This window comes from Mustela nivalis, assembly GCF_964662115.1.
Source record: "Mustela nivalis genome assembly, chromosome: 2".
Lineage (NCBI taxonomy): Eukaryota > Metazoa > Chordata > Mammalia > Carnivora > Mustelidae > Mustela > Mustela nivalis.
Window position 1 is genome coordinate 133899234 of NC_139021.1, and position 13967 is coordinate 133913200.

Genomic DNA, 13967 nt, shown 5'->3' on the forward strand with positions numbered 1-13967 from the left:
GTGTATACAAACATTTATGATCAATTCTGTATATTCAGTTTATTTCCTGCAACTCTGCTGAATTTGTTCATCAGTTCCAATAGCTTTTTGATTGAGTCTTTAGGATTATCATTATATAAGATCATATGATTTCCAGATAATAACAATTTTCCTTCTTTCTTTCCTATTTGGATGCTTTATATTTCTTTGTCTTTCCTAATTGATCTACGTGAAACTTCCAGTACTATTTAGTGAAAGACTGTTTAGAGTGGGCACCCCTGTGGGTCCTCTTCCTCATTACAAAGGAAAAGGTTTCAACCTTTCAGTGTTCAATATGTTAGCTGTGGGTTTGTCATATACTGCCTTTCTTAAGTTGAAGTTAAGTTCCTTCTCAACCCAATTTGTTGAGGGCTTTTATCACAAAAAGCTGTTGTATTTTGTCAAATTTAAAGAGCTCCTACAATTAAAAAAAAAATCTGATTTAAAAATAGGCAGAAGATCTGAAAAGGTGTTTTTCCAAAGAAAACATAGAGATGACCTACAGGTACAGGAAAAGTACTCAACATCACTAATCGGGAAAATGCAAATCAAAACTAGAATGAGGGGGGACACCTGGGTGGCTTGGTGGGTTGGGCCTCTGCCTTTGGCTTGGGTCATGGTCTCAGGTCCTGGGGTAAAGCCCAGCATCGGGCTCTCTGCTCGGCGGGGAGCCTGCTTCCCCCACTCTCTCTGCCTACCTCTCTGCCTACTTGTGATCTTTCTCTGTCAAATAAATAAATAAAATCTTAAAAAATTTTTTTTTAAAAACCAGAGTGAGGTATCACCTCACTCCTGTCAGATTAGCTAAAATCAACAACAGAAGAAACAAGTGTTGCCAAGAATATAGAGGAAAAGGAACATTTGTGCACTGCTGGTGGGAATGCAAACTTTTGGTGAAGCCACTATGGAACATGGTATGGAGGCTCCTCAAAATATTAAAAACAGAATTACCATATGATCCAGTAATTCCACTACTGGGTATTTACCCAAAGAATACAAAAACACTAATTTGAAGAGATAAGTACCCTGTTTATTGCAGCATTATTTGTAAAAGCCAAAACATGGAAGCAACCCAAGTGTCCATCAATAGATGAATGGAAAAAGAAGTGTGTATACACACACACACACATTCACACACGTGTGCGCATGCGCAGGCATGCATAGGCGGCGGAAATACTACTCAGCCATCCCTGCTGTTTGTGCTTGCTTACTCACTCTCTCTCTCTCTCTCAAACAAATAAATAAAATCTTGTAAAATTACAGTCATCAAAAGAATGTGGTACTGGCATAAAGACAGACATATAGACCACTGGAATAGAATACAACCCAAAATACACCCTTACATACATGGTTAAATGATTTTTGACAAGGAAGCCACAACCATTTAATGGAAAAAAGGATAGCCTTTTCAACAAATGGTGCTGGGAAAATTGGTATCCACATACAAAAGAATGAAGCTGCAGTAGATAAGATCTTAACTCCATAATAAGAAATAAACTAAGGGGGTGCCTGGGTGGCTCAGTTGGTTAATAAGTGCCCAACTCATGATTTCGACTCAGACTGTGATCTCATGGGTTGTGGGACTGAGGCCTGCAACAGGCTCCATGCTCAGCGTGGAATCTGCTTGTCCCTCTCCCTTCCACTCTACCCATCCTATCCCATCCCTGCTCTCATGCATTCTCTGCCTCTCTAAAATAAATAAATAAATATTTTAAAACAACTAACTTGAAATGGATCAAAGACCAAAATGAAAGACCTAAAACTATTTACTTATGGAAGAAAACATAGGTTGAAAGCAACACAACATTAGATTTGGTAATGATTTCTTAGATATGACACCAGAGGCATAAGCAACAAAGAAAAAAAAAAGTTCATACAATGAGATGAAATGAAATAATTGCAAATCATATATCATATATCCGATAAGTGGTTAACAGATTTTATAGAGAGACCTCCTAAAACTCAACAATTAAAGACAACAACAACAGAGTTAAGAAATGGGCAAAGGATATGAACATTCCTACAAAGAAGACATACAACTGACTATTAGGCACATGCAAAGTTGTTCAACGTCACTGACATTATGGAAATGCAAATGAAAACTGTAATGAGATAGCACCTTACATCTGTTAAAATGGCTAATCTAAGATAAGAACATAGCAAGTGTTGGCAAAGATATGAACAAAGTAGAACCCTTGCTGGTAGGAATGCAAAATGACAGTATGGTGGTTCCATAAGAAAATTAAAAATAGGATTACCATATGATCTAGCAATTTCACTTCTAGGTAGATACCCAAAAGAATAGAAAGCAAGGTCTCCAACAGATATTTGTTCATCTACGTCCACAGCATTTTTCAAAACAGCTAAAATGTGGAAGCAACACAAATATCCATTAAGAGATTGAAAGGATGGCCAAAATGTAGTATATTCATACCCTGTAACATCCCCCAAAGTAAGAAAATTCCAACATATGCTAAAACATGATGAACCTTGAGGACATTACATGAAGTGCAACAAGCCAGTCACAAAAATACAAATACTCTATGATCCCACCTGTATGAGGTTCTTTTAGCATTCAAAATCATGGAGAAAAAGCAGAAAGGTGGTTTCGAGGGGCTAGGGAAGGGGGTAGTAAAGAGTTACTGATTAATGAGTATAGATTTTCAGTTTTATAACATGAAAATAGCTATGGAGATGGGTGGTAAGAAAATGCTGATACTCTGTGATGAAATGTACATTTAAAGATGGTTAACATAGTAAATGTGACATTTTAACTATTTTACCAACATAAAAAAAAGGGGGGGGGGAGAGAAAGAAAAGAGGCCCCAGGACAGTAGGGGAAGAACTACTGAGAAAAAATATAAAGAACAGTTATAAGATATGCAGTATAGGTTGTGAGGATGTAAGGTAAGAGTTCCAAGAAAAAAGAAATGGCCATGAAGCAATACTGAAGCAGTGTGTGAGAATTTTTCAGAATTCAGGCCTTGATGTGTCAGAAGGGACAAGAAAATTGAAAATTAAAAATTAAAAATCAAAAATAAAATGAAAGAAGATAAAATAATATAAATATTAAATGAAAGAGAAGCACGTATAACAACAGTATAACATAAACTGACTGATAGGGCTGTCCTAACTCTTTGGACCTGGGAATTTTTTTTTTAATTAAAACTAAAACACACAAAACCACCAGGCCATACATGACATTAATAAATCACAAATTAAAGCAAATGGCTCACCTCTGAAAAAGAGGGGAAAAATGGGACTGGGGAAAGTATACAGCAATGTATTTTTTATATTCATTTTGTTTCTTTAAAAAATAAATGAAGCAAGTATAGTCAAATGTTAAAACCTGACAAAAATAAGTGTCAGATATGCACATGTTCATTATAGTAGTCTCTATTTTTTTCTCACTGAATATTTGAAATATTACATAAAAATCAAGACAATATAAAAGAACAAAACCAAAAAGCTTAAGAGAAAAGTGAGGATGTCAAAGAGAAGCTGTAGAGGCTGAAGCAGTTTGGTGCAGCAGAAAAGAAGGTGAATGGCAAAAAACAAAAACAAAAAACCATGCTCAAAAATGCAATTTATTATTTTATTAAAGGTGGAAAAATCTTTAACATGTCTATGTAAACTATGTAATAAATGAAAAGACAAAGAGTAACTGAGGAAACTGGACAGAAGAAAAAATAAGTGTTGAAACAGGTTCTTGGGGAAACAGGATGACATGTGGAATGGTTATCCTTGAACATGGAAAACAAAGCTCTTCCACTGAGACTATAGTGAACTAAGAATTATTTCAGAAATAGATTGAAAGGTTTTATAGCCATGGGAGTTACAAATTAAGTAAATTATATTGATCAAGCTTTCATTTTTATCTGCAAAGTATGATATATGGTCACTGCTAAGCAGAAAGCAGGAGAAGAAAACGGAAAGTTCAAAAATAAATGCTTATTTGGGTAATTTAGCCCTATTTTGTAAAATGTAAAAACTATAAATGAAACTGCTGGCACAAGATAAATTGAAACTTTACTCAAATTCACTCAGGGCAAAAGATCAAATAAATTTATCATTGTGGAAACACTGGGATAGTTGACTTATATCACTTTGTATAAGTTATAACATATCATTTTTGTTCAAATTTACCTCAATCAGAAACAGATTGAGAAATGAAAAAACATATTTAATAATTTCATCTAAACAAACAATACAAATTTCTCAAAGGAACTCTTCTTGCAAATATATACCCCCCCACACACAAACACGCATGCAACACAGAAATAGCTCAAATTATCGTGCTACACTTATTAGCTACATTTTATCAAAGGAAGCAATTCCCTGAATTTCAACATGAACATGCAGATGTCTAAGAAATTCATCCTTTTGACTTTTCATTACTCATGTCTGATGAATTCAAATGCTCAGTGTCATAGGAATACTATACTGGAATTGAAATTTTTCTGAGGTAGAGCTCTGTAACAGCAGGTTGTATTAAAGATATTAAAAGCTGAAGTCATTCAACGTTTATACTATCATCAAAATTAGTTGAATTTTTGGAAATATTTGTGTATTTCCAAAGAGAGGTTATTCTGCCTTTACAAATTTGGCATCATAAATCAATTGTACCAAAGACTTAACATTTCCAAGAACATTTAGCATCAGAAAGATCTGGAAAGCAAGAATCAACTAAAATAGCAGCATTAAAAGAGTGAAGAAAATATATGCAAATCCTGATTATCAATTCTAGATCTTTTCACTAGCCCCATCAACTTCACATTCCAGGACTATATTTGTCTTTTTAGAAAATGACAGAAAAAACCTGTACCCCTGGGGCTAAAAATACATTATATGTTTATAAAAAAATTAAAAAATTAATTAAAAAAAAAGAAAAAGACAAAAAAATAGCAGAGAGGTGAATATCATTGTAAGGAGAATATGTGCCATCTGAAATAAACTATAAAAGATACTCAAATGCATTATTCTAATTAGAATTAACAAGAGCTTTGACTAATTTATAAGACCATGTTCCATACTTTTCTGTCTCTGAACCCAGAACGTTTCTTCTTTTTCTCTTCTGGATGAGACTCAAGACAAACATCTGCAGCTTTTTTTTCATTGTTACCAACTTCTCCTTCATCCTTATTCTTCCCTTTATCACCGACTTCACTCTTTAGGTTGTTAATGGATGGTGGAGATTCTGCAAGGGCTCTGGATATGCAAAAAGATAAATTTGCATTAATCAAGAAATAAAGATTTTCAGATAGTTTAGCAGAAGCAACAGCAATGAAATTTGTGAAAACTTCTGCATGAAGAGGTTCCTCAAAAAGTTAAAAATATAACAATCATATGATCCAGCAATCCCACTTCTGGTTTTATAACCAAAAGAACTGAAAGCAGAGTCATGAAGAGATTTTTGCACATTCATGTTAATAGCAACACTATTCACAACAGCTAAAATGTTTGAAGTGACTGAGATGTCCACTGATAGATGAGGGATTAAGGATTACGTGGCATCTACATACAAAAGAATAACATTCAGCCTAAAACAAAGGATATGATACTAAAAGCACAGGCAACAAAAGAAAAGAGAGACAAGCAGGATTACATGAAACTAAAAAACTTGGGGACAACAAAAGAAACAATCTACAAAATGAAAAGATAACCTATGAAATGGGAGGAAATATCTGCAAACAATATATTTAATAAAGGGCTAATATTCAAAACATATAGAGAACTCTTACAACATTATAGCAAAAACCCCCAAATAACCTGATTAAAAATGAGCAAAGGAAGTGAACAAAAGATACATCAATAGCCAACATATATATGACAATGTGCTCAACATCATAAGGGAAATGCAAATTGAAACTGCAATGGGATATTACACTCACACCTGTTAGGACAGATATGATAAAAGAAACAAGATAAGTGTTGGTGAGGATGTGCAGAAAAGGGATCCCTGGTACACTGTTGATGGGAATGTAAATTGATACAGCCACCCTGGAAAACAGGATGGAAGATTCTCAAAAAAACTAACAATAGAAGTACAATATCATTCAGCAATCCCACTTTGGATATATATCCAAAGAAACTGAAATCAGGATCTCAAAGAGATCGATATTCCCATGTTCATTGCAACATTATTCACCATAGCCCAGACATGGAAGCAACCTAAATACCTATCAGTCAACAAATTAAAATGTGATATGTGCAACACACACACACACACACACAGAGGAATACTATTCAGCATCAAAAAAGGAAATCTTGCCATTTATGACAATACAGATGAACCTAGAGGACATTATGGTAAGTGAAATAAGCCAGACACAGAAGAACAAATACTATATTATATCACTTACATTATAAATATAAAACAGTCAAACTCATAGAGGCAAAGAGTAGAATGGTGCTTTCCAGAGGATGGGCGAAGGGGAGAGGGGAGATATTAATCAAAGGGTAGAAATTTTCGATTACACTAAGTAAATAAGTCCTAGAGATCTACTGAACAGCACAGTGCCTATAGTTTAAAAAAACTACTGTATATTAAAAACTTTGCCAAGGGGTGGGGGGCGGGGGTGGAGGGCCTGGGTTGCTCAGTGGGTTAAGCGTCCACTGTTGATTTCCACCCAGGCAGTGATCTTAGGGTCCTGGGATTGAGCCCTTAGTCAGGCTCTGTGTTCAGTGGGTGTCTGAGCTCAGTGTGGAGTCTGCTTGTCTTTCTCCCTCTGCTCCGCCCTCCACATTCTCTCTCTCTCTCTCTAATAAATAAATAATTAAACTCTCTTAAAAATTTGCTAAGAGGATAGGCCTTATGCTAAGTGTTTTATCACTAAAACAGCCCATAATAATAGTAAGAGGGTGGGAGAAAACTTCTAAAAGTGATGGACAGATTTATGGCACAGATTGCCATGATGGATCACTGGTGTATACTTATCTCTAACTCCTTTAATTTGTCTGCATTAGTTATGTACAGCTTTTTGTATGTCAAAAAATTTTTAAGTAACTCTCTGAAAGAAAACTAAAAAAGGAAAGGAAATTGTACCACATGCTACAACATGGATGAACCTTGAGGACATTATCCCAAGTGAAATGAGCCAAAAAGAAAAATAATCTATGATCCCACTTATATGAGGTATCTAATATGGTCTATTTCAAAGAGACAGGAAATAGAATGATAGTAATCAGGGGCTGCAGGGAGGGGGAACAGAGGTATTTAATGGATAAAGAACTTCATTTCTGTAAGATGATAAAATTCTAAAAACCTGTTTGTCAACAGTGTGAATACACTTAAAACAACCGAACTGTACACTTAAAAACAGTTAGGATGGGGTGCCTGGGTGGCTCAGTCATTAAGCATCTGCCTTTGGCTCAGGTCATGATTCCAGGGTGCTGGGATCGAGCCCCACGTTGGGCTCCCCACTCGACAGAAAGCCTACTTCTTCCTCTCCCACTCTCCCTGCTTGTATTCTCTTTCTAACTCTCGCTCTCTGTCAAATAAACAAATAAAATCTTTAAAAAAAAAAAGGTTAGGATGATAAAGTCTGTTATTTTTTTAAACACGAAAAAATGAATTGTAAGAATAAATGTGGGGCCAAAAGACTTAAAAATTGGTATTTAAATAAAAACATGTACATAAAAAAATTCTACATTAAGACAAAAATCTGATGGACTTATCAGGTTAATTCAACTATTAATAGCAAGAAAAAGACTGAAATGTTCAGGAGAAGCCCCTCTAGCTGATTAGAGATTGAAAGTGAAACTTTATTCTATGAAAGTTTTTCCTAACTTCTTTATCCAAGCTAATGACTCTATTTTTTCAAATTGCTACATGACTTAGTGACTAAACCATATCACACAATTTGTTATTTTATATTTCCAGAATCTACCTTGCTTTTTAACTATTAGAGTCAAATGACTCTGTTCTTTTTACCAACCAAATACTGTCAAATATCAGCACTGTCATGTGGTTCAACATAGTATGATCATTAAGAAACAGGCTATCCAGAAGAAAGAAAGAATAAAAATTAGAGTGTGTATATCTATATATATACAGATGAGAGAGAGAGAGAGAGAAACTAAAAAAAAAATAATAATAATAAAAAAAGAACAACAGATCAATGAAACCAGAAGCTGGTTCTTTGAGAAGATCAACTAAATTGCTAACCTTTAGCTAGACTTATCAAAAACAAAGAGAAAGAGAGGGAGGGAGGGAGGGAGAGAACTCAAAGAAACATAATCAGAAATGAAAGTGGAGAATTAACAACTGACACCAGGGAAATGCAAAGGATTCTAAGGGATTATGAAAAATTATGTGCCAACAAACTGGATAACCTAGAAGAAATGGATAAATTCCTAGAAACATACATAAAACCTCCCAAAATGGAATCAGGAAGAAACAGAAAACTTGAACAGACTAATTACCAGCAATGAAATGGTACTGGTAATCAGAAGACTTCCAACCAACAAAAGTCCAGGACCAGATGGCTTCATAGGTGAATTATACCAGAAATTTAAAGAAGAGTTAAAACCTATTTTTCTCAAAATATTCCAAAAATATGGTACTGACACAAAAACAGACACATAGATCAAGAGAACAGAATAAAGAGTACAGAAATAAACCTACAATTATATGGTCAATTAATTTACAACAAAGAAGGAAAGAATACGCAATGGGAAAAAGTCTTTTAAACAAATGGTGTTGGGAAAACTAGACAGCTCCATACAAGAAAATGAAACCAAAGCACTTACACTATACACAAAAATAAACTCCAAATGGATCAGACACCTAAATATGAGACCTGGCACCATAAAAATCCTAGAAGAGAACACAGGCAATAATTTCTCTGACACTGGCAGTAGCAATATTTTCTAGATATGTCTCTGAAGCAAGGGAATAAAAACAAAAAAACCCTAGTAACTACTGGCACTATATCAAAATAAAAAGCTTCTGCACAGCAAAGGAAACAACAGAACAAAAAGACATGGGGCGCCTGGGTGGCTCAGTTAGTTAAGCATCTGCCTTCAGTTCAGGTCATGATCCCAGGGTCCCGGGATTGAGTTCCACATTGGGCTCCCCACTGAGTGGGAAATGTGCTTCTCCTTCTCCCTCTACCCCTTCCCCCAACTTGTGAGCTCTCTCTTTCTAACAAATAAATTAAAAAAAAAAAAAAAAGACAACCTACTGAACGAGAGAATGATATATCTAATAAGGGGTCAGTATCCAAATATAAAAGAACTTACACAACTCAACACCCATAACACAAAAAATTCAACTAAAAAATCAGCAGATGACATCAACGAACATTTCTCTGAAGAAGACATCCAGACAACCAAGAGTCACCTGAAAAGATGCTCACCATCACTAATCATTGGGGAAACGCAAATCAAAAGCACAATGAGGTATCACCTCACACCTGTCAAACTGGCTAAAATCAAAAACACAAAAAACAACTTATGTTGGTAAGGATGTGGAAAAAAAAGAACCATTGTGCACTGTTGGGAATGCAAACTTGTGCAGTCACTGTGGAAAACAGCATGGAGGTTGCTCAAAAAGTTAAAACTAGCATTACCATATGATTCAGTAAGTCCACTAGTGGGTATTTACACAAAGAATATGAAAATACTAATTAAAACAACAGATGCACCCCTACGTTTATTGCAGCATCATTTGCAATAACCAAAATATGGAAGAAACCCAAATGCCCACCTATAGATGAATGCATAAGGAATATGTGTTGTGTACACACACACACACACACAATGGAATACTTCTCAGCAATGCAAAAGAATGAAATCTTGCCATTTGCAACAATATGGATTGATCTTAAGGATATAAAGGGTGTATTGCTAAGTGAAATCAGTCAGAGAAAGACAAAAACCATAGGATTTCACTCACATATGGAATTTACGAAACAAATGAACAAAGGAAAAAAGAGACAAAACAACAACAACAAAAGACTCTTAAATACAGAGAACAACTGGTGCTTGGCAGAGGGGAAGGGAGTGGTTGGCCGAGTAAAATGGGTAAAGGGGATTAAGAGTTCATTTATTATGATGAGCACTGAGTAACACATAGAATTGCTGAATCACTATATTGTAAACATGAAACTAATATAACACTGTATGTAAATTATACTGGAATAATAATTAATTAAAACTTAAAAAAAAAAAAAGAAGAGAATGGACATTATTCTTTTAATCATCCAGAATTTCCAACCCAGTGCCTTACACAAAGTATTCAATGTGTCTATGGCTGATTAAGGAAAAAAAATCAAAGTCTTCATCTATACTGATCAGAAAAGGGATTGGAAAATATACACTGGGATTAAAATCTGCAATATGAGAAAATTCTTAACACATTCCTTTCATATGACTATTTAAATAAGATATAAACCAATAGCTATTTCATTTACTTACAAATAATATTTTATGCATACGAACAAAGGCAAAGAAGTATTTTAATTATAAGCAAGAAAAATAACTTTTTTTTTAAGGTTAAGCCTTAAAAACACATTTTTAAAAAGCAACAAAAAACTAACTCCCCACCTGGTTCAAAAACAATCTTTTTTTGAAAAAAATGTTTTATTTAATTATTTGACAGAGAGACACAGCGAGAGAAGGAACACAAGCAGGGGGAGTGGGAGAAGGAAAAGCAGGCTTCCGGCGAGCAGGGAGGCCAATGCGGGGCTCAATCCCAAGACCCTGGATTATGACCTAAACTGAAGGCAAATGCTTAACGACTGAGAGCAGAGCCACCCAGGTGCCCCCAAAAGTAATCTTTTCATCATAGCTCAAATTTCCTTCCAACCTTGACCCTAACTCATCAAGGTTAGATCATTTTCCTGTTTATTTCCCTCTGAAGAGTTTGTGGAACCAAATGATTAGGGGCTGATAAAGTGGAGACCTAAGGTATTTATTCACAAAGAAAAGGGACAGCATTCATTCATTTCTTCATTCAAATGCTATAAGAGCTACACTAGTTGCTAAGATAAATATAAATAAGACTGTCTGTCCTTAAGAGAGTCACAGTAAATAGGGAAAACAGATAAGTCAAATGGTAAAGAATATATAAAGACAGAGAATAGGGTCAGGGAAAGTCTCCTGGAAAGGTTGAGTCATAACCTGATTTCTCAAAAACTTAACGCTCTAGAAAAGAAAATCTACAGACATTCAGTATCATCTGGTATAATCTCCTAACCACACTGCTTTATTCAGTTCATTTCATTAAACAGCATTCATAATCTCTTCTGAAAAACCTGACCTGAATGCTGCTCATGTGTAGTAGACGGATTATACCCTATTACATCCCTACAACTTTTACCAACTTAGGAACTGCACATTTCCAAGAGTGGTAAAGATATAATAATACAGTGATTTAAACATTATAGAGTTGGTGACATATAATGATGTATAGAAAGAAGACTTCTGCTTTCAACTACAATGGAGTAAATACACCTGACTTGCCTTCCCAGTGTAAGGAAAAATACAGAAAATTTAACAAAATATATAAAACATGTTCAGACACTAAATAACAGACAGCAACTCTCTGAAAAAAATTAAACCTATAACTGTCCTGAAGTTCTATTTGGCGACATTTTCCAGATCAGGAGCAGGATCCCAAGCAATATGGAGTGACCATGCTAAGTTGAGAAGAGAGAGATCACAGTTTAGAGAGCCTGAGGTGGCAGGAATGTGTGGGGAAGAGGACCACAGAGGAGGAAGTTACACAAAGACAAAGTTCCATGAACCTAATGGAGTCTCCCTTAAGTTAATAGTAAGTAGTGCATTCTAAGGATTAAAATATTCAATGTTGGGCAAAGAACAATTACCAAAGAGCTATAGGCCAAAACTTTTCAGAACTTACAAGCAGAAAATGTTCAACATGTGATAAATCATTGAACACTCAAAGCATTTAATAAACACAACAGATGGGCCATGTCTTATTGGTAGGGCTAAATTAGCCCTAGAGCAAAGAATACTCTATCTAAACCATTCTGACAAAAATAAAACAGCAACAAAAAACAAAACAAAACAAAACAAAAAAACAACTTAAAAACAAGCTATGGATGATCAGAGTCTTCAATAAATTAATGGCCTACCAATACAAAAATCAAGATACTTTTAAAGGAAAACAAAAAAATTCAGGCACTCAAAAATGTTAACATACACAATGAAAAATATCTAATAAAGTAATTATCAGATGTCAGCAGGATGGCAGAATACCAAGTCCCTAGGCTTTGACGACCCCAGAAACACTGATTTAACAACGATGTACAGATCAAAATACCTTTATGAGATTCCCCACATCCAATGAAGAAGCTGCAGTACACCAGGAGAAACACAATGCCGAAATGCATATGAGGAGCAATTTCACTTTACCCTTGTCAGCCCCTCCCCCCAGGCAGGAACAGCTCAGCATCTCCTACAGGAAGAAATGAGAATGGAAGTGTGTTCAACATTCTATCAATTCAGAGGGCTGCTCAAGGGACTGGTTTCTGTTCACCTCACTTGGAGTGCTAATGGAAGGTCGCATAGTTTGCATTCCTGAGGGTGGGTAAGAAAAAGAAAAGTGGGAGGTGGTTTGTGGAGCTGGCACAGCTTGATACAATCAGAAAAAAATGCGAAACAAGCCTTCTCCCTCAGGAGGGAGGGAAAGAAGTGGAAGGTGTGTCTGGTGTTCCAGTTTTTCAGAAAGCTGTCTGAAAGACTGGTATGTGCCTCACCTGACTTGGGGTGGGAATGGGGAGCTGGCATACTTTGCCTGCCTGGCAGGTGATGAGAAGAGACAGGAGGTGCCTTGCTGCTATGCACAGAGAACTTGCACTGCTGCAGAGAAACACCAGAGGGAACAAGAGATGAACAGCTCTTGAAAAAGAAATTGGCAAGCTTTGCAATTGAGAACTGCCCTCACAAACCCAGAGAAGCTGTATCCTCTCCCAAAAAAGCTTCAGAGGCACCAGAATCTGTAACTGGGCTGATTGCTGTATGAAGCCAATCTATAAAGATTGGGATATGTGGTTGGTTCTTCAAAAATGTGAATCTTAACATAAAGTTGCAAGATACATGGAAGTAACAGAAATGTGGCCCAAAAAGAGGAGCAAAATATATCTCCAGAAACTGAACAGAAATATTTACTACTTGAAAAAGAACTCAAAATACCCATCATAAAGATGCTCTATAAGCTCAAGAAAACACTGCACTAAAAAAACTACCATCAAGAGAGTTTTTTGCATTGTTTTTTTTAGATTTTATTTATTTAATTGACAGATCACAAGTAGGCAGAGAGGCAGGCAAGGGTGGGGGGAGTAGGGAGTAGGCTCCCCACTGAGCAGAGAGCCTGATGTGGGGGCTTGATCCCAGGGCCCTGAGATCATGACCTGAGCCAAAGGCAGAAGCTTAACCCACTGAGCCACCCAGGAGCCTGAAGAAAGTTGTTTTTAAAAAGCAAATTCTGGAGCTGATGAGTACAATTATAGACCTGAAAAATTCACTAGGGTGTCTTAAAAGCAGACTCAATGAAGCAGAAAGATAAACTCAAAGGTAAACTCAAAGATAAATAATTTGATATTATCCAGTCAGAGAAACAAAACACAAAGGAAAAAGCCTTAAGGGACTTACAGAAAACCAATATATACATGAAGGAGAAAGAAGACAAGAAAACGATAAAAAAAAAAAAAAGTTTATTTAAAGAAAATATGGCAATAAACTTGAAAATTTGAAAACTCAAATTTGGGGAAATTAATGGATATCCAGAATGAAGAACAGACGTCCAAGACGTCCATGAGGAGGAACCCAAAGAAATCCACACTAAGACACATTATAATCAAATTGCCAAAGTCAAAGAGAATTTTTAAAACAGGAGGAGAAAACTGATTCATCATGTTCAAGGGGAACCCATAAAACTATAAGACCTTGTAGGCCATAAAGAAATAGGATGTAAGATGGAA

General features: G+C 35.7%; 1 protein-coding gene across 3 annotated transcripts in view; it reads right to left on the minus strand.

Annotated features, from left to right (window-relative positions):
- The window catches only part of MICU1 (mitochondrial calcium uptake 1), a 242801-nt gene that overhangs the window by 170577 nt on the left and 58257 nt on the right, over positions 1-13967 (minus strand). For 2 of the 3 annotated variants that reach the window (XM_082715893.1, XM_082715895.1), the window contains exon 3: positions 5052-5226. In XM_082715893.1, coding sequence (XP_082572019.1) covers positions 5052-5226 — 175 coding nt within the window. Of the gene's footprint in view, positions 1-5051; positions 5227-12307; positions 12438-13967 lie in introns of those variants that run through there. The other variant, XM_082715894.1, reaches the window with a different exon arrangement.